This window comes from Empidonax traillii, unplaced genomic scaffold, assembly GCF_003031625.1.
Source record: "Empidonax traillii isolate 1590-97213 ecotype Southwest subspecies unplaced genomic scaffold, ASM303162v1 scaffold1355:size217225, whole genome shotgun sequence".
Taxonomy (NCBI): Eukaryota; Metazoa; Chordata; class Aves; order Passeriformes; family Tyrannidae; genus Empidonax; species Empidonax traillii.
The window spans coordinates 162423-188269 of record NW_020956548.1 but is presented as its reverse complement, the minus strand read 5'-3'; the positions used below and the strand labels follow the sequence as shown (position 1 = coordinate 188269).

The 25847-nt window shown below is 45.4% G+C and overlaps 1 protein-coding gene across 1 annotated transcript in view; it reads right to left on the bottom strand.

The window, feature by feature from the left end:
* The window catches only part of VWF (von Willebrand factor), a gene marked incomplete at its 3' end in the record, with an annotated part of 63101 nt that overhangs the window by 28952 nt on the left and 8302 nt on the right, over positions 1–25847 (bottom strand). Inside the window, exons 6-15 of the mRNA XM_027906770.1 lie at positions 23404–23528; positions 18768–18981; positions 16636–16758; positions 15032–15143; positions 13199–13245; positions 10295–10431; positions 8847–8985; positions 7903–8003; positions 5218–5413; positions 3986–4201 (exon numbers count right to left, since the gene is read on the bottom strand). Coding sequence (XP_027762571.1) covers positions 3986–4201; positions 5218–5413; positions 7903–8003; positions 8847–8985; positions 10295–10431; positions 13199–13245; positions 15032–15143; positions 16636–16758; positions 18768–18981; positions 23404–23528 — 1410 coding nt within the window. The remainder of the gene's footprint in view (positions 1–3985; positions 4202–5217; positions 5414–7902; positions 8004–8846; positions 8986–10294; positions 10432–13198; positions 13246–15031; positions 15144–16635; positions 16759–18767; positions 18982–23403; positions 23529–25847) is intronic.

Sequence of the window (25847 nt, the reverse complement as noted above, 5' to 3'; positions counted from 1 at the left end):
TAATTTAGCATTCATGGAGGTAAAACTTGGGTACTAACGATTTTTGATTATGAATTCATCTTTATGGAGACTAATTATGGACTTTGGAGCCACTCTGGCTTTTCTGTATAACTTTCACTTCCAGAGGGCTGATTTTGAGGCGTTCACCTCTGCACACATCAGCATCAGCACTAGGTGGCAGCTGCAACAACACATTGCAGAGGAGAAGAAAATAAATTAGTATTTTCGAGGGCTCTAATTGAACAGGCCTCCTGATAACCAGGATTTACAAACCCTGTCGTTTATAGCAACCTTCCACAGCAAACAGTCAGATTTGTAAGGTGATGAAGAAGGATGTTCAGCAGAGCAGGGAGAAGCAGCTGCAAGTAAAGGCTGGCACGTTTTTACCTCGCTAAAACCAAGATCAAAGGGTTACACTGAAAGCTCTTCCCCTCTTTCTACCTGCAGAAGGATGTGATAATCCCTACCCTCTCTTCTGTGAGCACACAGCCCTGGGAGCTGCAACAGCAGTGGCAGGAAAACAATAACAGGCTACAGATCTGCAGCCTCCCCCAGGTGTCAGCTGGGCCAACAAAGCAAGGACTTCACGCCAACAAATGCCTCACAAAATCCTTCTGAAATGAAGAATTACTTCTGCCTGCTGAATACACACACACAGAGGCACCAACATCTCCCCAGCTTCTGCTGAGGCTCCTGCATTCCCAGAGACAGGAACACAATTCCCTAATTTAGGGATCCAGCCCAGAGGAATCTAAGGTGGCTTGAAGGCTCCTCTGGAGCAAAGATCTCCCAAGTTTGTGTCTCGTGCCCAAACTGTTTAATATGCTTTTCAAAACACAGCCCAAGAAATCTAAGTGTGCTCATCCACACAGGAGGCAGAGTAAATGCTTCCTAACTCAGAACTAAGTAGATAAGAGGTTCGATCACAGCAACAGGAGTCTTTGGCAGAAACTCCCAGAAAAGTACTTCTAATTTACATAAACAATCTTTGCAGTAAATCAAATACTGAACAGGCACAGCCTAGGGTTGAGGACCATTTTAAAAATAACTTTCATCACTGAAGGCAAGTCCAAGAAGGAACAACCATGAGGCCTCAGCCAAAACTTTTTTATTTGCTACACATGAACCTCTGGAAAAAAGGAACTGCTTTGACAGATTTCAGGCAGGTACATCAGTTTACCAGACAGGATAACTGAGCCCAACATCCTGCCCTACTTTCTAGTCGGTGGTGACACTCCCTGTCCACAGGGACAACATCACAGTGGATCCCCTTCTTAGCTCAAATTTGTAACTCATTTGGGTGAATGGCTTCCAATTGAAAGAGGGCAAGTTTAGATTAGATATCAGGGAGAAATCCTTCCATTTGAGGGTGGTGAGGCCCTGGCACAGGTTGCCCAGAGAAGCTGTGGCTGCCCCATCCCTGGCAGTGTCCCAGGCCAGGTTGGATGGGGCTCTGAGCAACCTGGGCTGGTGGAAGGTGTCCCTGCCCACTGCAGAAGGGTTGGAAAGAGGTGATCCTTAAGGCACCTTCCAACCCAAACCATTCCATGATTTTATGATTTCCCTGCTCATGCACCTCTCAGGATTTTTAAAACATCCCCTCTTTTTCCAGCTGCGCAACCCAATGCCATGCTCACAGTCCATGTCCCACTCCACTGCTCCATCACCTCCCAGCAATATCTGGTTTTAACAGCAAAAAGGCGAGACAGCTGACCTGGGAGGGAACTGTTGTCTGTACACTGTGTAACACACTGCCATTAAAAAAAAAAAATCCCATTATTGCCAGGAAAATGAGAGGAAAAGGCGAGGTGCATCCAGCCTTTGCAGATGCCTGTTATCAAAACTAAAGAGCTCAGAGCCGTGCTCTGAGGCACAGCCTATCCCAGGAATAACACAAGAAACAGTGGGAACACACTGTCAGACAGCTCATAAAGCTTTTGTGGGCAGGTTTTCAACCCCGAGTGAAAGAGGCATAAACGCTGACCAGCTTCTTGGGTAACAAAAGGTGAAAATATTATCACCCCCAGGTCAGAGGTTGTGGGTGAAGGTGCACCCTGTCAGGACTAGATTTAACACAGCTCCTCCACCACGTGATGTTGTAGCCACCACCAAAGGCTGTTCAGAGCATGTCCTGAATTCCCAACTCCATCACTCTTGGATTTATCTTATACAAATCCTTTTACAGAAGCCATGCAAAGACAAGAACTGCCTCAACACTCCCACTTCCAGGAGAACAGTGGGCTTATCAATGGATCCTGAAAACTGAAGATCAAGGGACCTGTTGACTGCATCCCCTTTGCCCAAGAACAATAATACATGCATACATGCCAAGTGGTGTTCCCCAGGGCTCAGTGCTGGGTCCAGTGTGGTTTGATATTTTTTGTGGTGTTAAATCCAGCCACCAGACTTTCCCCCCCTGACACTCCTCTACTTCAAATCAAGCAGACTGGTTCTGTCAGGTTGCTTCCCAAGAATCCAAATCTCTGTGGACCAAGGCAGGAGTGGGGCACACATTCAGTGCAACGGGCCATCAGCACAAATTACACAACCTGCACATTCACTTCTTGAGACCATTAAAAGAGGGATTGCTCTCCTTCATGTGGCAGGAGATGTCTTGGGCATCAGGATCATTTAATGGGGGTTGATGGATCTGCAATCAGGGAAATCATCACTGTGTAAAGAGCACAAAGCGCTCTGTAATGCCCAGAAAGGAAGGAGCAGCTCTGCGCCATTAAAGATTAATTGTGAAAATTGACTTGCTCAATTACAGAAAGAACAATGGTGCATTATCACTGCCCCATTTCTTTTGGCCTCCAGACCTGCAGAGTTTTAAAAGGACTTTTATTACATTAGTCTGCCACTATCTGAGCATTTACATAAATTAGGTAAAATATTATGAAACCACGCAGCACTTAAACACGAACTGGTTTGTTCTCATTTGCAGTAAATACTCTCCACCCTCCAGGAGCTGTGGTTACTGACCTTACTTGTACAGACCCTACCAGGTTGAAGGCCAGTGACCACCCCTCCTGTTTTTCACTCTTTTCCAGTTTCTACACACTCAGTTTATAAATGTTCTTCCCACCCTCTGTTTGGAAAGAAGCAGCAGAGCAGATGTGGAGAGCTGCCAAGCACACATACTTTTCCCCAAAATTTTCAATTGTCTTCTTTCCTTAATAACAAAGTCGCTCAGGAAAATGGAAAAACATCCACTTCACAAATATTTATGGGGAAGTGAGTGTCCATGCTCCATCAAAATTGCACTGCAGTGGATTTTTTCCTACCACATTGACCTAACAGAAAAAGAAATGAATAAAAGGCGTTGGATTCTTCTGCTCCAGCCTCTTAGCAGTTTGGCTGCTGATCTTACACTAGACAAGAGACATGTCAGGGAGTTTGTGGGATCTCCATCCTTGGAGATACTCAAAACTCATCTGGACATGATCTCAGGCTACCTACAGTAAGTTAGCCCTGCTATGACAAGGGTGGTACCACCAGACTGCCAGAATTCCCTTTTGATATAAATCTGTCTCGACCAAGTACCTGCCTTGGTGCTTTCTCCAAACCCTCACAGTCAGCTACATCAGGAGACACTGATGGGGTCAGGACATGGGAAGCACGGGCCTCAAAAGAAGGCAGTTCATGGATTACTGCAAATCACCTGGAGATTCCTACCCTGGGATAGTCAGGAAGTTCCCAGGTGAAGACCTAAAGCTTAAATACAGCTGAAAATGGAAACCAGTCAAAAGCTGTGCAGAGGTGTGGCAGCTGACTGCTTCTCTGCCCCAGTCTGGGAGCAGTTTCTGGGAACAGCTTTTGCTGCTCCTCTGCTAGTGTGGAGGAAAGACAGACTCTCCCATCATGCCATAAGAAATACTCGGCACCTTGCAGGAATCACACCTCATTCTACAATTCCCAGCCAACATCGCCAGAAAAACTCCTTCCAGACAAGGAATGTAAGCGGGCGTGGCAGCATTTCACTTACAGCAGAAGTCAGGTTCTCTCCACTGGACCAGGATGCCCTTCCTGGCACAGGCTGCTGCATAACTGGCGACAGCAGAGCACAGGCAATCCTTGCCACTGGAGCAGGAGCAGACGTCAAAGCGGCAGTTCTGCACGTAGGGAGCAGGACTGACCTCGTGGTGACAGGGTTCAAATGCAGGAGAGAGCAGGATCGAGCAGGAGTCCTCAGCATATCTGGCTAAAAAGAGGGGAAAAAAAAAAATTACATGTTTGCACTGAATCAATCGGTGGCTTTCAAGAAAAGCACAGAAGGATAATAAAATAGGATCAAGCAGGCACAGATAACATCATAGCTCATATGTCATGAGCTCTACTGAAAGAATAATGTTACACTGGTAAAACAAATCAAGAAAAAGCAATGCCTTTATATTCTGTTATCACTGTTGCTGCTGCTGTGCTTCCTTTTACAGGGCCTTTGCTTTCTGCTGCTTTTTATATTTGCAAAATTAAACCCTCTGGGCTGCACTACACTCACAAATCACCAGTGCCTGCTCTGACCTACAGCCAGAATTTTTTTTCTGTGCTTGCTTCTCCCAGGAATCCGAGGTTGCTGGAATACCTGGGGCAAGAAAATTGCTCTGAGAATTTCTCCCCACTGTCCAAGCAGGAGAGCCAAGCAGTGTGGAGGGAAAAAGGAAGGCTGTCTGTTGGGATGCAGTAAAATGAGGGAGACAATGAATCGAGGAAAGTGTTTAAGCTCTAAGCACAGAGGGACCACGAGAAGGTGTTTTCTCCATCCAGAGGATAAACATGGTATTGCTGACACCTGCAAGAGGAGTTTCAGTGGCACAGGGGTGCTGTGGCTGTCATGGTCTAACTCCAGCTGTGGCCCAAACTGATCAGCAGCATGATTCCACATTACTGACTTTTGTTTTCAATTTTCACAAAATATTACATTTTCCTGCACTGATCCAAGCCTCTGGGAGCTGGTTTTTCTTGTTGCTTGCAAAGTTTTTTTTTACACACATATTACAGCCAGCCTGCTGGCAATGAAAGCACCATTAGATTCTTCTCTCCTTATTTTCTTTTACTTATTTTCAATTTTTATTGTAGCTTCTTCTCTTGTTCTTTAATTTATTTTAATTTTTTAGTTTGTGGGTGGGGTTTTTTTTGTTGTTTTGGTTTGGGGTTTTTTTATGTAAATTGAAAGATCACACTTTGCAGCTCATTTTCACTCGGGATGGATTTCAGTACCTAAACGAGGATTGAGGTTGCAGGGGTCACTGTCTTGTTTTATCAAGTCTTGGCACTCTGCGTTTAGCTTCCAGGAGTTTCCAAAGTCTTCCAGAAGAGATTCCACCATGCCAGAAGGTGAAAGAAAATCATCCCCTTGGTCTCCATTGTAATTGCCACACAGGCCACACATCCTTTCAGAATAGACTGGAGACAGCTGAGGAACACAACATTAGCCTGGTTATCACTGTACAGCAAGACTTTTTAAAGAATTAACCATTCAATAATCAAGAAAATTATCTTTAATACTCATTAAAATACTACAGACACGACGTCATTCCACTACATTTTTAAACTTGTAGCAAAAATGCTACTATTAGTAGCAGCAGGACAATTTTTGCACAGTACAGTTATAATTTCAGGTGGTAACTGGAGGTGACTAAGAGAAAAATAGCCTATTTTTGAGCCTTGATCATCAGCCCAGTTCAGTCTTTCCCTGTTTTCCCACTGCATGCATATAAATGAGCAGGGCAACACTGGGGGCTGCATATTTTTAACGCAGTGAAATGATGACACTTCCAAGGGCAATTTGGGAAGAGATACTGCACCTGAAATCATTTCCCACTTTAAAAGGAAAATCTGAAGGTGGAGGAAATTTAAAGAGGCTGTTTTGTCCCAAAACAGAGGCGATATTGGAGGAGATGTTTCCCTCAACATTATTGAGGGGAAAATCAGGATAAAAACTACTACCCCTAAAGCCACTTTCCATTAGAACTTCCTCCTGCCCAGAGGAACTTCTGGCACAGTAAAAGCAGCATTGCTAACGACCCACAGAGCAGATGCACTTCTCACTCTGCCTTATTCCTGCTGCAAATCCAGGGGCAGCTGAAATGTGACCCTAAACCTGGAAGTAAACAGGGAGAAACCTCCTACAGCAACATCTGCAACACAAAGGCACCAACAGGTTATTTTAGTAGGGAACTGTCAGTTTGTATGAGAAGTGAAGCTCTGGTACGTGACAAGTATTACCAACTACTCAGGAGCTGACTCAGGGTTTTAATGCGTAATTAAAGATAAAAAACATCCTCAAAAATATACCCCAGCACTACCTAACCCTTCAAACAAGGTGGTCAGGGAGTAAAAATATGGAGCATCGAAAGGAACAACCATGAATTATTAGAGTATATGAATCCTCACTGCTCCAACAGCCAAGGAAGCTGCTCTTTCATATACTCTGAGGATGGAACAATGACTCATGGAAATCCCAGTTCTGGTGTATTTCAGAGGGGAAGCTCAAATCACAAATACCAAGCAGTCACAGAGAGGTGAGTCTTCTCGAGGAACACAGCAGGAATTTTTGCCAGAAGTCTGGCCAAGGTAATGGAAGTGTATCACTTCCCCCAATTGTCAGAAATACTTGGCAATGGGTCAGTCTACAAATCCAGCTTAAATCAACTCTCAAAAGGCATTTAAAGAGATGCTTTGGATACCCAGCAAGGGAAGGAACAGATGATTGGAGAAACTTACACCACTTTTATGGGCAGAGGACCTGGAGCAGAAAATTAGATTTGTTTTAAGGGAGAGAAAAAAAATTGCCCGGCAATACAGGCCTCTGACCAGGCAGAAAAACACTTTGAATACTGAGGAAAGTCAAAACTTCTGAGATGTGCCAAGGGACTGAAGTGAATCATTCTAAGCCCCAGAAAGAACTCCCTTGGAGAACAGAAATACAGGTTACATAAAAAATAAAAAAACCACCACAAAACCACAGGTGCTTTCCAAAGTTATTCTAGACCTTCCTTATCTGTTGTCTTTTCAACTCTTGAACTCAACTGTGAACCAGCTTTCAGGAACCTTCACCCTGTGCCAGCTGTGACATTGAAGCCAGATTTCAGAGCAGACAAGGAGAATTGCAAAAGCAAGGCCATGGTTCAGAGAGGGCAGCCTTCACTGCTCGGCAGAAAATCCCAGGAAAACTGACTTTCTTGGCAAAACTCCCCTCAGTGAGCAGAACCACCCCACAACAGGGTCCAGTTGCAGATCCCCTTTTAAAAGGAGGGTTCAAAGGCAGCAGGGGCTGTGGTCACAGCTTCCCTTACACAGCTCATTCCTTTTAAACCTGGCTTGGGTACCTCTACACTCTGCTGTGGTCTGCAGCACTGACAAAGCCTAATTGTTAATCAAGCCTGACTTCAAACATTCCTCACGGCAGAAGGAGCACGCAACCCATCGACAAGCTAATTCCTTCTTCCTGGAAATTGTGAGTAACTGTGTCCGTGGAGACACTTTCTTCCCTTGTTTTAAGTCATTCACATCCATTGTTTCGGACAGGACAGCCAAAGCAAATAATAAAAGCAAAAAAATCCAGTTCAGAGGGTATCTGCTGAACAAATCTCAAAACTATTCAAGGTTAATAATGGCTGTCAATGCAAAAAAAAAAAAAAAGGAAAAAAAATTTTAAAAAGAAAAGAGAGGAGAAAAAAAAAAAGCTACCAAAAGTTGCTGTAGGATCAAATGTTTGTTTCTGGAATACAAAAGGACCCGTGTATCACTCCGGGGGTAGCAGAAGAGAAAGGAATTTCTAACATGCAACACGAAGCAAGTTCTCTCTTCGGACAAGAAAATCTTTGTGCACGTTTGGGTGGGAGGAGAGGAGGGGTGAACAGGCAGAAATAAAACAGACAGGAAGGGAGAAAGAAAGAGTACCTTCACCAGGAGTTCCCCACGGCCATCCCAGTCGATCTGCAGGTGCTCCCCGTAGGAAAGGCGAACTGCAGTCCTCACCACGCGCTGGATACGGAGGGCACCTGAACACAACCCCGGAGCGTGTCAGTCATTTAGGGCAGGATGTGATGCCTGGGGCTGCTGTGCCGCGCTGGAAGGGCCAGCAGAGCAGGGGGCACACAATCCTGCCAAAGCCAGGGGTGTCTGCAGTGCCCACATCACCTGTCCCGAGCTTTGTGCCCGCTCAGCCCTTGGCATCTGCGTGAACCTGCCCACAGGCTCTGCTTCAGGGCACTGAGAGGCCCTAGGAGAGGACACATGGAGCATTTTGCCAAACCTCAGTCACTAACTGTGACATTTTGCAAGATGTAGCGACAGGACAAAGGGGGAATGGCTTCAAACTGACAGAGAACAGGTTTAGATTGGGTATTGTGAAAAAATTCTTCCCTGCGAGGGTGGGCAGGCCCTGGCACAGGTTGCCCAGAGAAGCTGTGGCTGCCCCATCCCCGAGAGTGTTCAAGGTCAGGTTGCACAGGGCTTGGAGCAACCTGGGCTAGTGGAAGGTGTCCCTGCTCATGGCAGAGGGTTGGAACTGGATGGGCTTTAAGGTCCCTTCCAACCCAAACCATTCTGTGATTCCATAATTTCAAGCTTCTGGATAAAGAGTAATAGTTTCAAAAAAAAAAAAAAAAACCAGACTGACAGTGGCTTTCACAAGTCTGACAAATGCAGAACAGTTTAGTTCTCCTGATTTTAGAGGAGCTGAGTCAAGATGTGTTGGCTGCACAGAGACAAGCTGAAATGACAGCGCCTGCACATGAGAATTTGGTGTTGAAAACTCTTTTTGATTGACCTGGGCACAAAAGGAAACACTAGTAAGTAGGACCCTTTCAGTGGCTGGCCAGAGTCAGCCCACGAGAACACACCTTGTAGCAAAGGGACCTGAATGTCTTGCCCATTGAGTGAAACTCCTCCACCGTGTTTCATTTTGATGATGCTGTTGTCCATATCCCGGATCCGGACAGAAGCTGAGCGGGTGCACACGGCATCGGGATCATCTGCACACTGCAGAGAAAGGAGAATCTGCCTCAAGCTGTCACTGTATTGGTGACTCAGCCCCAGGCCTCCAAAAGGCATTTCAGCATCTAATTTCGGAGGTGTTGGGTGTCACAGTGCTTTTATGGATCTAGTTTCTGCATCCCACAAACACCAGGGCTGGCAGCCTCCCCTCCATTATCCCACTAATCACACACCAGGGAGCTTCCCGTCTCAGAGCCTGGAAAGCAATCTGTGGGTGCTGCACCAGACCCCAGGGAGCAGCCCAGGCCAATGGCAAACCCTCCCCCAGCTGTGGAAGGGGCAGGAAGGGATGGAGATACCCTGGGGAGGGGAATGTCACTGCACTGACCCACACAGCCCATCAGCCTGGGAAACAGCTAGGCAGTTCACACCACCCAAGCCTTGTGTGGTATTTATTTTCCTGGCTGTGGGTTACACAGGATTGCAGGGCCCCAGCTCTCCTCCCTGGTTTCGAAAGGGGAGTTTCAGTGGAAACCTGTTCTGCAGGTTCCCAAGCACAGACGATCTCAGAGCTGCACCATCAGAGCTTACTAACACACAGCGCAGATGTCAGTGGTGCATGGAACCATCACAGCCCATTTCTCCAAAGTCTGGGACTTCTCGGTTGCTGCAAGACAGGCTGATACTCCCCTTCTCTCCTGTCAGTCTCCTGACTCCATCACACCTCTCCCTGCCTTCAGTTCCTCCATCCCCATCTCCTTTCTTCCTTCAGTGCCCTTTTCAATCTCTGCCTTTCACCTGTTCCCCATGGTCAATTAATTTCACGGCCACGTTAATCTTCCTATGACACCAAACCAGGATCTCCATCCCTCCCTACACTCCTTGCCTCCAGCTGCCTCTCACACATCCATCAGGGGAGACAGCAAAGAAAGTCAGGAGCTGCTGACTGGCTATCAAAAAAAAAAAAAATCACCAGACAATCTGACTAAATGGGAAGCATCTCGAGGCACTGCTCTGCCAATGCACTCCCTTTGGTATCCAGGGAAATGTCCTTTCCCCACGGGCATTCCCCAGCTGGCAAGGGTGCTTTCCAAGGGGTGAACCCTCGCCTGGGTTTGTTTGCTCAGCTGGCAAAGAGGTGGTGAGGGCCCATTGTCCAAACCTCTCCACCTCCAAGCAGGCTCCTGGGATTGGCAGTGAGGAGAAGCAAAACACTTATTAACTGAAAGGAGAAAGGCTGCTATTTAAACTAATTATTTCACAGGAAAATTGCTCCTGTTGGCCTGTGCATCTGCAGTTCCTATCACGCTCTCCCAGGAGGATGCACAGAGGCTCCAGCCAAGGCTGCTGTTACCTGCACCGTCTCAATGACCACGGAGAAGGAATTTTCCACGCAATCCTTGGCAAATAAGTACTGGCAAATCCCGCTGAAGGTGAAATACTTGTTGTCAAAGCTTTTGAAGTGGGACTGGCCGGTGACAGAGCATTCTCCTGGAAAAGGCAAAGAGCCATTAATCAGCCCCTGTGCCAGCAGGGAGCAAAATCCTGCCTGGCCCCCACAAGCCACTGAGGGGGAAGAGTAGACTGGTGGAACGGGTTGTACAAGACCCAAGCTCCCTGTAGACCAGAAAGCACCAGCAAGATGCTTATCTCACTGTTTATTCCTGTGAAGCATCACCAGTAGTAACAGAGGCACCAACAACAGCTGGGGAACACGGTGTAAATCACGCTCAGGAGTTGGAATTTGTGCCTTTGGAAAAGCCTGCAGAGCGTTTCAAGTGGATGATCGTGAGGACATCGGTGAAAAACGCCCTGGAAATTCATCACAGTCACCTCGTGGTCATAAGCTCTTGGCAGATTAGGTACCTGGTACCTGAGATAGGTGCTGGTGGCAATGAACCATTTTAAACAGCAACTCACGCTCTGTGATGCAGGAGCTGCGTTACCTTCCTCACACAATGGGGAAACTGAGGCACAGAGAGTGGAAGTACTAATGCCTAAGGCTGGCAAAGCTGGGAAAGACACTCAGGATTATCCAGCATTAGTCATACACTGCATACAATTGGACATGTTGCCTCTTCTATCCCTGCACAGGAGCTTGCAACGCCTTGGCATGACACACTTTAAATCCAATTTTACTTAACCCACTGGGGCACACCTGCATCCATGGAGCTGGCTGCAGAGCGCAGGTGTCTTTACAGAGTTGAAAGTCAAAACTGTTAGCAAGACTTGTTGTGCTCTTCTGCAGAGGTGCCTCACTCTCAGACTGTGTGTCACAGTTGTGTCTTGGCAAACTGTGAGCCCCCTCTCTGTCTCTTTGCTGGTGTTTTTAGAGGATTGCAGTATGGCTTTATGAAGGGAAAAGTGTCTGAAAGGCTTCTTCACAAGAGGCTCCTTGAACACAGCCCCCAAAAAGTGGTGATTCCTTTGTTGGGTTGTCTTGAATGCCAGTAAGTTATTCTAACATTAAAGTCAAAATGCCTTATCAGAATTAAGAGCTGGAAGATACTAAACCAGGCCTAACCCACCAAATTACAGATTGATTTCCAGGGCATTCCCTGCAACTAGAAACCAGCAGGACAGGTTTGCAGCACACAGAGCTGGGGAACTGCCAGCCAAGACAAGTCCCAGCCCTTTGGCATTGCTCCTGGAAGGGAAATTTCCTTTCTGTGGCAAAGCCTCTCCTTATGGGTCCCTCTATCTGCTCCATTTGGTGTAATGCATCCCAGGAAATTCCCTGAAACCTACTGCCTTCATAATGATTTCAATTATCATATCAGCTTGAGAGCTTCTTGCTAGTGCCAGCCAGCTTCTGCTGGTTGGCTCTGCCACTGCCCTCCCTCCATCTGGGGACCCAGTTTTATCATCAAACTTGCTGGGGCCAAACTGGGCAATTCATTCCCACAGCATCATAACCATCTTTCCTCCTTTTTTTTTCGTTAAAAATAATAATGTAACTACCTAGAGTTTATGTAAGTACGTAAACTTTGTGGACGCACAGTTTTATAAATATTTGTGGTAACCAGCCAACAACAAAAACATGCTGCAATATTGCTGCAAATAGGGACAAAAAGCACGGGAACAGTATAAATCTGGCTGCTTTGGGAGATTCTGCTGCCCTCCCATACTGTCTCAGCACGGTTTGCTGTTGTTTGTAGGTAATGTACAGCAATCAACACCTCAAGCTCCCTAAAAACATCATCTCTGGTTTGAGCATTTGCAGAGACCACCATGCCCCTTTTTTAACTGCTGACACGTGGGGGCAAGTGCTCTTTTGGTCTAAAGCAGAAGGAAATGGAACATTGATGGGTCAGGCAAGATTAATGTTTATAGAAAGACAGGCTTTTTTACTGAGCATTTTAAGACTGTTGTGATTTTCCTAATTTGTGAGTATTGCACAGTCTTATCTGCTCTTCTCCTGTCCAGCCATAACCCCAGTCCCTCCTCATCCCTTCCACTCCATCCTTAAGGAGAATAATGAATTTAAGGAGTTGTGCTGTCTCCCTACAGACTTCTGCCCACAAAGGGTCAGATGCTGTTTCAGGTCAGCCAGGTCTTTCTGTGGCCAAACCCGGTGCAGGAACCACAGCAGGGGATGAGCCACAGGACCAGCAGGAGGAAATGATATGCTGGCCAATGCACGACATGAAGAGCCACATTCTCCATGCAGACAAAAATGTGGGACAGCAGCCATCGGTACCCATGAGTTTGGGAGCTGGAAGAGGAGGAAAAGGAGCAAGAGCACCTGCAGAGCTGCCTCTCCAGCCTGTCACCACCCATGCAAGGCAGGGCAGCCACCTTCTCCCTGGGGCTGTAGCTCCTTCACCCACAGCATGACCTTTGGGGCTCAAGTCCTGGGGTTATTGAGTGATGCAATCCATTCTCAGTACTTCCAACTGTCCCATAAAACAATCAATTTAAGAATTGTACCTGGTCAAAGAAACCCAGTAATGTTCTTCTACCTGAAAGCCAGTCCTCTGAATACACAGACCCTTTTATCTTGGTAAATAAGTAAATAAAAAAGGGACCATTCCCCTCACCAAACAGGATTTTTCACTGCTGCACATAAACCATGCAGCACAATGTCTGACTTGTCTCACGAGAGGAACCTACAAGTGTGATCCCACCTGGATGCACGGGAGCAAGCAAGCAAGAACAAAGAGAGATTCATCTTTTGTGTGGGGGAAAAAATATATAAATGGGAGGGATGTAGGCAAGGCTTAGTTGTCAAAACCTGAAAAGATTAAAACCCACATACCTGGGCATTCCCCGTTGCTGCAGAGCCAGGTGCCACGTCGGCAGATGCTGGAAAACAAGTTAGATAAGAGCATGTGAATTCAAATCTTCTGTTGCAAGTTTCCCCAAAACTCCTGCGACATAGGCCCCTGTTCCAAGGAAATTAGATCAGTCCCCAATATCCTCTCCATCTCCCACAACCTCATTTCTTAATGTATTCATCCCTTCTTACCATCGTTTGACAGCAACTGCTGGGGATATGAATGGAAACGGTTGCAAAACTCAGGAACTTCTGACGTTCCCTGCCAAAGCTCTGTGCTGATTATGTACATTCAGCTATATTCCACTGATTGGAATGAGTTTTCAATGCAGCTCTCAGGGTATGTCCATCAATAATACAACAGAAAATCACAGAGGTAAAAAAAGTTTGAGGGGACCTTTAGAAAACCCATATACTGCAATCCCCCAGCTCAAAAAAAGGCAATGTCCAAGGTAGATCAGGTGGCTGAGGACCTTGAGTTTAGAAATATCCAAGATGAGGTCCCACTGCAGCACCCTCTCAGGGGAAGAATTTTTCCTTGTGTCAGAACAGAATTCCCTCTACTGGAACTTGTGTCCATGGCTTCATGCTCTTCTGTTATTTGCCTCTGAGAAGAGCTTGGCCCAGTCTTCTTCACAGCCTGTCTTTAGACAGTCCCCTTATTAGTCTTGACACAAATCTATTCCCCTTTGCTTCCCCTCACATCAAACTCCCCTACTGTGATCACCTCCAGTGCCCTCCACAAGACCCTCTCCAGTCCTCAGCCCTCTCTCTTGCGGTGCTGGGCCCTGGCAATGCTACTCCTGTCACATCCTCACAAATTCATCACCAGAGAGGGATTTCCGAGTCAGTCAGTTCTGCTGAAGACTCCAAACCCATTTGTGGGGAGTCAGTGTATTAAGGATAAATGCAGAGTCAATGGGATGATGTTCTCCACAGCAGCATCAACTTGGAATAACAGGAAGCAATAAAAAAAATAGTCTGTCAGGCAGCACTCATCTATCTCCCAAGAGCACTAAGTTGGAACAATGTGGTCAAGCTCCAGAGAGCTCCAGGGAAAAAGACAAAATGCTAACGTTGTGGTTCATGTTCTGTGGCACTTGGTGCAGGTAATGAAAACATTCTGATTGATTAACAAGGGTGATGCACAGACCACTTTTCTTCTGCATGTCATGGGTTTCACTGGGTCCTCCTTCTGTACTCTAACTGGAAACTTGTGAGGGCAGAGCTGTCTGAGCTCCTTCCACATTTGTGTCTACACTTCAAACAAAACCAGATCAGGAATACATTAGTCATCCCCCTTCCTTTCTTTAGGCTGCTAGCCTTCCCCTTCAGGTTGGCAGTCCTGAGTTGAGGAAAAATCGTGGGCCATACTAGGAAGACTCATTAGTTTTGTGACAAGTTCCAAGGACATGCCTTAGGCTAACCCCTCTTGGAAAGATGTGGGGCTTAGAGGTTAAATAAATGTAGGAAGTCAAAACAAAGACACCACTGCTGACACTAACCAGACATGGGAACCTGGCTTATCCACAGGAAACAGGTAGTTCTCTGCTGTTTGAAGGAGTGTGACCTCCACATTGTTTTATCAGATCAAATATCCCTTCAAAAGCAGAGCTGATTTTGCCTTTGTGAACAGCTCACTTCTTGGAAGGGGCTGGCAATTCCAACAAGAGAGGCAAGTCCTTTGCCAATAAAAGGAAATTTTAACAAAGTAGAGAGATTTCTAGAAAGATCATCCAAAGCAGTAACCAGTGACAGTAACAAGTGTGCAGTGACTTATCTACAGCAGCCACACCAGAGCAAGGCAGGGTTTACCATGAGTTGCAGTCCTGGGAGATGGTGAAGCCAGGAGGATAATGTTTTCCAGAGTGGATGCAGGAGCACTCAGAGCTCTCGATGCAGTGTTCACCATCAAGGAGCAGCCCCTCTGGGTAGGTCAGGTAGCATCAGATACATGTACCACACACACACACACAGGGACAGAAATGTAAAAACAATTAGATTTTCTAGTTCTTCACACACTTTGGCAAGACTTCATGTGCGTTGTTACCCATCCTTAGTCACAGACAGCAACAAAATCCAGACAGGTTTTGGATTAGACATAAGAGGACCAAAGGGTGAGGGAATGCAGGGAATGAAGAAACAGATTTGGATAGCATGTAAATCTAACAGAGAGGTCTGAGAGGAAGAAACATCATCATGAGGAGCTGTGGAATCTCTTCTCGACTTCAGCAGAAGCAAAAGGGCCAACTTCCCTTGAGGTTTCCATATGACACAACTGCAACTACCTACTCTATATAGAGAGTATTTCATCTTACAAGGATAAGTGGAGGTACAAAAGAGTTACAGGACTTGTCTAAGGTAGCACTATAGGCTAGAAACAGAAGAAAGGAAAAGTTTCTTCCTCTGCAATCCCTACATTGAGAGAGAGTTGATATTCCTCCATTCTTAAAAGAGCTGCTGTAGCAAAACATTTGATTTCTTGAAAACCTCTCTCCCTTCTCCTCGAAGGACTCTTTCCAACAGCCTGCAGAGACTTTGGCTCTTTTCCCTGGTAGTAGCAGCCACCACAGACAGAGAGACACAGGTAAGTGCCCTTTCTCCCATTCTTCCCATAGAGCTGCCTGGAAAGATCTTGGCTGTTGAGGAGAATCCTTCCAGGGAGGGATATTCAAGAGAAGATCTGAGCATTTAAGAGATGGGTGGCTCTCCAGAGAGCACAAGAAAACAGAAGGCCTGCCTTTTTTTCCTGGCAATAGTAATTCCATTTACAGCAATTAGAGGAACTGTGGAGCATTTAAGGGAGGAAAAGAAAAAAAAAAAAAAACAAACAAAAACAAACAAACAAACAAAATATTTTCTGAACAGATCCTTTTTACACTTGGAGAACTAGAGGGAAGATAAGCAAAGAGGAAGAGTGCAGTGGTTGAGCTGCCCCCTTTAATCCAATCTCATCTCCTGTATGAAAGGTTCAGTGATAAGTGAAATTGTTCATCTGAAATCACAACGACTTTTGAAATTATATTGTGAGCTCTGTCAATTATATTGACTGGGTTTTTTTGCAATAAATTCTTCTGGTATGTGTTCTGTTGTTTCTTCCTCGAACTGTATGCCTCTAACCAAAGCAATTCAGAAGGAATACATCAAGGATCCAGGAAATAAAGGCAATCCTAAAGCAGCAGTTGGTACTGATTTTCACAAAAACATTTACTTTTTAGCTGGGCCTGAAAAATGGCCCTTTCATGGAGTGAGCATACAGGCATTACAGAAACTGGTTTATTCTGGGGCTTGGGCCCAGAAAGAAAGAAGTGTTTCTGATTTAAGAAAATTTAAGGGAAGACACAGCTCTCCTTCTTCTAATAAAATAGGTAGCATGACTGCCAAATGTTTCTCTGTAAATAACCCAGTAAAAAAATTACCAGGGCAGCTGCAGCCATCAACACATTGTCCATGACACACTTCATTGATATTCAGGCTCTGGCAGGTTTTGGTACATGGGGATACACATTCCTTATACACCATGCCAACTGGACATCTTGGCCCTGAAAAAAAAAAAGAAAAGAAAAGAAAAGAAACTAGAAATGCAAATTCCTTAATAAATCTTAAATAAATAAATCTCCTAATTATCAAAAGCTGAACCACAGGAACACCAAAAAGGTCACATCCTCTCCAATGATTGATTTCTTTTTCAGAAGCAGGACCTTTGGGAAACATTTGACTTTCAGTTTGCTGCAGTACCATCATATGTCAAGTAGTGTAGCAGATACACAGAGATTAATTTGTTTTCTAATAAACTGAGTCTTAATAGCTACGCCCAAATGCATTAACAATGACGAAACAATGGGGAGAAGTTTTGCAATAATATTAAAGTCATTTGGACAGACAGGGTGTTCTGTACCTTTAAGCTATGCAGTTTGTGAAATTATACTCTTTGGTAAGACTCCTTCTTCCAGAGAGCTGCCAGCACAGGGTAACCCCCCCTGCCACGGCACCTTCCCTGCTGGCAGGCCATTAGACAAGCACACACTATGGCCATTCCTTCATTTCCATGCACAGGCATTCCACACCCTCCAACACTGCGTGGGCATGGAGTGGGATGAGGAGATCAGAGCCTGCCCTTTGCCATCAAATCCTCCATTGAAGGAGGTGGGAGGGGAATGGAGGAGTTCTCTCGCCCTTGGCGCCCTGGGCTCGTGTGCCAGCTCACACTCACACAGTGTGCCCAACGAAACATCTGCATCACCTCCTGAGGCAGCATCACAGCACAGATGAAGGGGGATGGAAAACTAAGCTCCTGATGTGGCAGCAGGCCACTTCTCTTTTTCCTGACTCCTTAAAAAAAAAACCCCATGGTTTGTCAAATCAAGGGTTAGAAATGAGCTCTAGAGCTCCTGGGATCAAAGTTCATTTCACCTGTGGCTTTAGTCAGACTCACAAACAGCCCCAGCAAAAATGGGTTCTCTGGATCACACCCTGAGCCAGGATTTGAGCCTTCACCAGATCCCTTTTATGTCCCAGTGCAAAGGTAACCAATTACTGCTAGAACTCAGGCTCTCCCTTGTGTGCAATCTCTCTCCCTGCTGTACAATCCCTCCAACAAGTGGTTGGCAGTATCTTCCTGCCCTGCCCATCATCTGAAGGCACAGTGGTGACCAGCAGCAGAATGCCTTTACCAGAGCAGGAAGTGTTGTCCATACAGATGAGTCAACTATTCCATGGAATCAATTTACATAAACATTCTGAGAAAATTGAGGGTTTTGTGTAATGAAGAGCTATGAGAAAAATGTCTGAGAACATGATAGTAGAGAATGGCGCTTTTTAATTTTTTAATTTTTTTTTTTATGCTTGTATTAAACCAGAGTTCTCCAGTGGGGGCATATGTGTGTATCAGAGCAAGTGCAAACATGACCTTCCCTCTATTCCCAGCCAGTCTGTGCACTTCCCTGTTGGAAAACCTCGGCAGAGATGCAATCAGGACCTCTGACGTCAGCAAAGCTGGGCTAATAAAGGCAGCAGTTCAAGATGCAATCAGGATCCCTAACCTAGACAAAAACTGGCTTAGAAAAGGCAACATCCCGATTTCAGTGTAATTGGTTGAAGCAAATAAAAGGTGAAACAACTGCTTTGATGGAAAAAAAAAAAAGGTTAGGGAGCCTTTCACCAGGATGCTGACTTACAGGTGCCTGTTGAATGATGTCACACATTTGAATCATCTGTGAAACAGCTCCTAAACATCCCAGTCTGCACCTTCATGCACCAAATAAGTCTTCACAGAATTTGTATATCAGGGTGGCACATGTAACAGCTCAGGATCTTCCTCACAGAGGATTCAAACAGCCCTGCCTCAGGGATAAAAACTTCTAGAACAAAGGCGGGTGACGGAGAGCTGAAAGAGCCCTTCAGGTTTTATGCTTGTATTAAATTAATTAAATTCAGATTTTAACCCGCCATGCCTGAACCTAAAAAAAAGCACTGACTGCTTTTAGAAATCTGCAAGACAGGCACGACCTTGTTTAGGATAAAGAGACCAGGAGTAATCCTGCCAGCTTACTGCACGAGCTCTCTTGGGGCCAGCCATCCAGAAGGACTCCTTGGTGGGCGCAGCTCCTGGCGTATTCCAGGAATGCCGGGCAGTGACAGTCCTCGTGGCTGCAGGCACAGATGTCCCTCTCACAAACACCGATATAGGGCTCTGGATCCACCCGGTGGTGGCACCGGGAGAAGGTGGAGGATGTCCTCAGCAGCTGGCAGGCTTCCATGATGCCCTGCACGAGAATTGAGGAGCAAAGGTTAAAAAAAAAAAAAAAATCACAGCTATTATTTAACACCACCATGCAGTTAATTACATCATAGCCAAGAAGTAAGAATGATTAATACACATTCCTTCACTGCATCCACATATACACAGAGGTACATTAATACACTGATTATTACAGAAGAGGGTGTCACATGAGGGGGTTTTCACACAGAAACATGTCAGTCAGCCAGCAAATGGATGGAAGAATTCGACTTCCTTCCATCACAGAGCTCACAGAATGTTCTGAGTTGGAAGGGACCCACAAGGATCACCAAGTCCAACTCTTAAGTGAACGGACCAAACCCACAACCTTGGCTTTATTGGCAACACACTTTAACCAGCTGAGCTAATCTCAGGACATCCTTCCCACCCAGCAAAGAACCAGATGGTGTCTGGTTTCCCAGGAAAAGAGGAGCCTAGGACTGAGGCATGGAGGAAGAAAAATTACCAGGTCATCATTTGAATAACGAGGGAACAGAGTAAGCTTTAGAGTGAAAGATTGAGCCTGAAATCCCAGGAATGAAATTTGTTTCCCACTTCTGGCCACACCTGCCTGTTGCTCCTGCTGGATCAGATAAACAGCAGAAAAATAACTCAGGGAAGAAAAGGAATTTTTTCTGCTCTTCTGGTGAGTTAAATCAGCATGTTGACAGCAAGAGTGAGGGGGGGAGAGGATATCAACACCTCTCTTTACAGACAGCAGCAACCTAAGAGGAAACTTAGCTATACATGAAAACAAACAAACAAACAAATAAAAAAAAACTAAGGAAAACTTAACGTTTGACTCAGTTTTCCATGGGAGGCTCCTAAATAGATTCTTACGTGCACATTATATCACATTCAATAACTCTGAGGTCCTCAATGTAATTTTCTGAAAGGATGGCACTGAGTTTAGGTAAGTGGGAAAATTATTTCCTGATACAGCCCTGGCACAGAGAGTTGAAGCATAACTTGCTTTCTCATTTTTGGGAGATGAAAAATCCCACAGAGCTGAGCAGTCAGCAGAAATTTAGAGATCTTCTCTGAGTGGCAGCTGTATGGGAAATTATACCTGTAGAGGAAAACTGCTGAGTAGAAAACACTTATTTTGCTAAAGGGCGCTTTGTTCAGGTGATCAGCTCAAGCTCGTACATGTCTGAACCAAGACAGAATTTCTTGCTTAGGATAACAAACCAACCAGAAATGCCTAGTCCATTCCGAGTTTAGCAAAGGGCTCAGTGAACAGCACAGAGGTTTTGAGCTTCCTGAGAACGGTCTCAGGGAATTTAAAACAATGCTAACTGAGAGCTAAACGTGGTGGGCCTTCAGAAAACCACTGGAATAATTCTGATGGTCAGGTAGCAGCCACCATGCTGAATAAGAAAAAAAAATAGAAGGGAGGGAGCAGGAACTACATAAATGGTGGCTGGTGCTGCTCTGAGACTACACAGAAGAACAAGAAAGCTGAAAAAGTGCCCTGAGGGTGGAAGTAACAACAACAGAGGCAGCCAAAAAAGCTATTAAAGCAGTGCTTCGAGATGAGACTGATAAAACCAAAAGTGAGCTCAGCCATTCAGAGGATGAGCAGCACAGCAGCTCCTGGATCAAAGCCTTGATCCAGACAGCATCAAGTGCACCAGAAAACCAGTACCTGCAACAAGCCCATGTAGGGGCTGGGCTAATAAAATTTCTTAACAAGGAACTTGTTAAAAAGTTAATACAACTGTTGTATTCCATTAAAAGGAAAACCAGTAGAAACAATTTTTATGAGCACGGTTGTAACGCATCAGTAAATTTTAAGATGTGAAAGCAACTTAAAAAAAAATAAAGCAGATTACATATACACGAAAAATTAAACCGTTTTTCTTTTCCTATAGTTTTCTTTGGTCTTGGACAGCATAGCTAAAGGTTGAGCTCGAGTTGATTGTCAAGGAGACAAGTGATAGGTGTTAAAGAGCAACAAAAAGTCCTTTTTTTCTCCCCCATGTAAAGGTTTTCTTTGGCATTCAAATTTCTTCAGATTTTTCAGTGCCTTTATAGAAGAAATTAGAGGTGGAATTTTCTTGTCCTTTAGACACATCTCAACTATTGTGATGAATTAATGGACAGAAGCCAAAATATCATAATCATAGAATAGCCTGAGTTGGAAGGGCCCCACAAGGAGCATTCCAGTCCAGCTCCTGGCCCTGCACAGGACATCCCAACAATCCCACCATGTGCCTGAGAGAGCCTTGTCCAAATGCTCCCCGAGCTCTGGCAGCCTTGGGGCTGTGACCACTGCCCTGGAGAGCCTCTTCCAACACCAGTAAATCCAAGGAGATACAAAACAAAACAAATCCACCGCGAGGGTGGTCAGAGACTGGAACAAGTGTGTCCCAGCAGACCAGGGAGCGAAGCCTCAGGCTGAAACAGTGCTTAGGGTAAAGCTGTCTGTAAGATTCCAACTGGAAGAACTGACTGCAGTATGCAAAGTACAGGTGAAAGTCATAAAACTTCTCCCTCCACTTCTATAGAAGTTCTATTTTAAATGTTTCTTTAAATGGATCAGCAGCCTCCTGGCCCTGACAACCCTTGGTGACCACAAACTTGCTGACCTTCCTTATTCCCCAGTCCCTCCACACAGAGCTGGAGGTGGAATTCTGTACATTCTTCCCATTTCTGTGCCATTGCCTTCTGCTGCTGCAGGGACTGCCTTTGTCTGTTGCTTAACAAATGCCATTTAAAGAGATATGACCTAAAAAGCAACAGCAGAAATCAGACACTCCCTCTCATTCCCTTTAATTTAAGCCCTAAGGTATAGAGAGGCACAGAGTTCCTCCAGGTCATTCCGGAAGGAATGCTATCACTTTATTGTACATGGAAGTATTCCATGGGATAATGAGCTGTTTCTTACCAATCACAGCAAAAACTGAACTTGGGAAAAGCAGAAACTACTTGAATTTCACTTTCAGCCATTTTCACATCTAAGGTTTTATAGGTATAATTTCCTAATAAGAAAGAAAATAAGGAAATAATACAGTGAATACAATGAAGTCTGCCCTCCACACACCATTTCTATTAGTTGTGAACTCTAGAATACAAAGGTAACACATAAGAATGCATAAATCAACTGCAATGCTTTAAAAAAATGCTGTCTGGATCACAAGGCAAGGGAGACAACAGGTAGACACACACGTGTAAATGTGTGTTCAAAGGTGGAGGGCAGGGAGGGACCCTGAACAACAGTGGAGTGAGAATGTGTGAGCTGATTCGAGATTTTCAGCTGATACACAGAGCCATTAGTGAAGACAAACCCACAAAATTTCCAGCGTCTTTTAGGATTTGAAGATAAAATTGCTACAGAGCTTTTCTGGTTTCACTGCGTAGAATCAGAGGGGTTTGGGTTGGAAGGGACCTCAAAGATCATCTCATTCCAATCCCCCTGCCATGGGCAGGGACATCTTCCACTGTCCCAGGTTGCTCAGAGCCCCATCCAAACTGACCTGGGACACTTCCAGGGATGGGGCATTTACAGTTCCTCTGGGCAACCACAGCCTCACTGCTCTCATGGAGAACTTCCTCCCAATACCCAAAATAAACCTACTCTGTCAGCTTGAAGCCATTCCCCCTTGGCTTGTCCCTGCAATTCCCAACAAGAGAAGTCAGAAATCACCTCTCCAGGGATGCCTGTTGGACTGGGAAGGGGGACAGGGTGGCTGACAGAGAGAGCAAAGAGAAACACAGACCTCCCAGCACGGGGGTCACAGGGGTGGGAGGAGTGCTCTGAACCTGAGCTGCTGTTTTCCTCACCTAACAGCTGATTGTTTGCCGGGGAGGGAGAGAGGGAGGCTGGGAGACAGAGAAGATTTACATTCCTGGAGCTGAAGCAAGCAAACAAAGCACACCATTAAAAAGCCCTACATTCTTCAGCAGGCACTTGTTTGGCCAGACTTCTATTAATAGCTCTGGGTTTATTCTTGCACAGGGAATAAATTAAAGCAACGTTAGATGTGTGAACTCACACGAGAGAGAATATAATTTCATTCACCTTGCAGGAAAACAAACTTTATCCACAAAGCATCAACATTTAACATGATCTATAGAAAACCCACATAAGTTGCAGTTGACCCAGACTGGATTTCACCCTGAAGGCCAATCCCCAGCCTCAGCTGCAATATTGACATTTTCTAAGTGTTAAACTTGCCTGAATAGACCAAATTCCTGCATCCACAACCAGTCACAAGAACTAGTCCTGCTCTAGAGCTATATATAGCCAGGTTTAAAGAACCATGGAATGGTTTGGGTTGGAAAGGACCTTAAAGATCATCTTGTTTCAATCCTCTGCCATGGGCAGGGACACCTTCCACTAGCCCAGGTTGCTCAGAGAGCAGGTAGGGGAGGACAAACCGGACTGGAATCTCGCGGCACCAACCTTCTCTGCAATACCAGATGAAATGTTGCAGGTGTTGCTTGGAGTCTGCACCCTCTTGCAGCGCTTGTTTTCACTGTGCAAAGCCCAGGAGTTGGCAAAATCATAGCTGTTCCCCACCAGGGTCCCTGGGAATGAAAAAAAAGAGGAGAAGCAAGTGGCTGTTGAGGGGTTTCAGCAACAAGTGGGCAGTATTGGCTATTCTCAAGGTGAGAGCCTGCTGAAAGCTGCCTTTAAAGATAAAAACTGCCATATCCAATGGATTCCTACTCCAAAAAGATTGACTGCAGGAAAAGCTGCTATCAGTGATCTGGACTGACTCCTGCAGAAGACCTCTCTCAGCTCAAGGACACACCAAAGCCTGCAGAAGGCAGCTCCCAGCACCTCTCACACCTGCACGAACGTGGTGGAGTTATTGCTGGTAAGATGTAATTTGCAGAAGCCAAAGCACACCTACGTGTCTTCCTACTATTTAGAAGCTGTCAATAAAGCACAAGATACATTAGAGGGGCAAACAAAATGCAGCTGCTTTCCCTATCCAAGTATTAGCATTCCTGATCCCAGCTAGCCTGGATTTTTCTCCTCTCCAAAACTAAATCACACATGCTAAGAAACTGAACATACACCCATCATGGTTTGAGTCCATCATCTGTGATGATGATGATACATCTTCCTGTGTAAGGTTTGCATCCACTTTGGAAAAAAAAAAAAAAAAAGAAAAAACCCAAACAAAAAAACCCACACAAAACAACCAAAACTCCCAAACCAAACTAAACCAAACAAACAAAAACTAGAAATTAGGGGCTTATAAAGCTAGCATGAGCTAGGCCCACAGCAGATGGCAGAGCAGGAAGATTCAGAGGAAAGGATGGCAGGGAAAGGTGGCAAAAGGTGTGAAATTTTCATCTCTACAGCCAGGGCTTGCACAGCAGAGGAAAGGCAGCAATAAGTAGAACACAACCCTTCAGCTTAGCACAAATTGTACATTAGAGCAACAGTGGAATCCAGCCTGAGGAGAAGCAAGGTGTCGAATTAAATGTATCCCCTTCTGTTTGCAGTAATTCAGGCTTCCAGGTACGTAACAGGAGTTGGGCTCTGCTCCAAAGCAATATTCCCCTGGCCCTGAATGCACATCCATGCCAGGCTTCCTGCTGGCAGGGACCCATGGATGCTCATTCATACACAAGTTAAGTTTTGAAGGCTGGGACAATTGTTGGCCCAGAAATGGTGGTCACTCGTTTTTCCAATTCTCCCCCTCCAAGAGATTTTTTTTTTCCCCCTTCTGTGGCACTTGTAAATTTCTACCTCTTACACAACTCTTTTACACAATATTTCCATGTTTCTAGTTTAGTTCTTCTGCTGCATTCTATGATTAATACTTTCAAGTAAGTGAATAGAGAATAACTCTCTACTTTCAAGTGGAGAATAACTCCTACAAGGTTCAGGTTGGACACCAGGAGGAATTTCTTCACTGAAGGCATTGGAAGGGGCTGCCCAGGGAGGTGATGGAGTCACCATCCCTGGAGGATGTTCAAGAGCAGAGCACTCAATGCTCTGGTCTAGTTGACAAGTTTGACTTGATGATCTCAGGGGTCTTTTCCAACCTAAATGATTCTGGGATTCTGTAAATTCTTTACAAAATAAATCATCTCAAACCTTGTTTGGGTTTTTTTTTAGAACCTGCTTTTCCAGCCCTCATGTTGCCAGCATCTGACTGTATATTAGCAGACTATGGAAATGTGAAAAGCAGCTGGACATGGAGGTTTCTCTGATCACCAGAAGACCTCTAATGTGAAATGATGAAGTGACTTGGGCCACTGAGCTGCTTAACCCACAGGCATCACGGAATAAGTTATTTCTGCAGAGGGTCCCTTTGGAGAAGACTCTCACACTACACACCCTGTCCATCAGTGAGGGAATTCTCAATTCATCTACTTGATGAAGTTTTGGGGAAAAAAAAGCAGGGAGGGAAAAATGCCTCCAGCACACCTGACTGCTCTGGGCAGAGGGAAGAGCAGCTGCCAACACCCCTGGGACCTCCATTTCCTTCTGCTGAAAGACTCGAGTGGGTAGGAAAGGCAGTGGAAGAGACAACAAAAACAGCCTAAAACATAATATGGGGTTCTTTAAGTGTGCAGGTGATGTTATCAACAGAGCATCCAGGCAGCTGAGCTGCCTGATCTGGCACTGTTTTCCCACTATACAGTGGGACTGCCCTCCTCTCTGCACAGGAAGCATTTGAACAGCAGTGCTGGAAGAACTGGTGCCTGGTTTGGACCAGGGTACACAGATACCAGCATGCAAACTGGCTGCTCAAAAGCCAAGACCCCCAGGGCAACCAGGTGGTGTGCTGGTATCTCCTTTTAGGATTCAAGATGGGTTCAGATAGGTGATGCTCACTCTTGACAGCAAAATCTGCTTCCACAGTGATATCTGAGTCTCAGAGC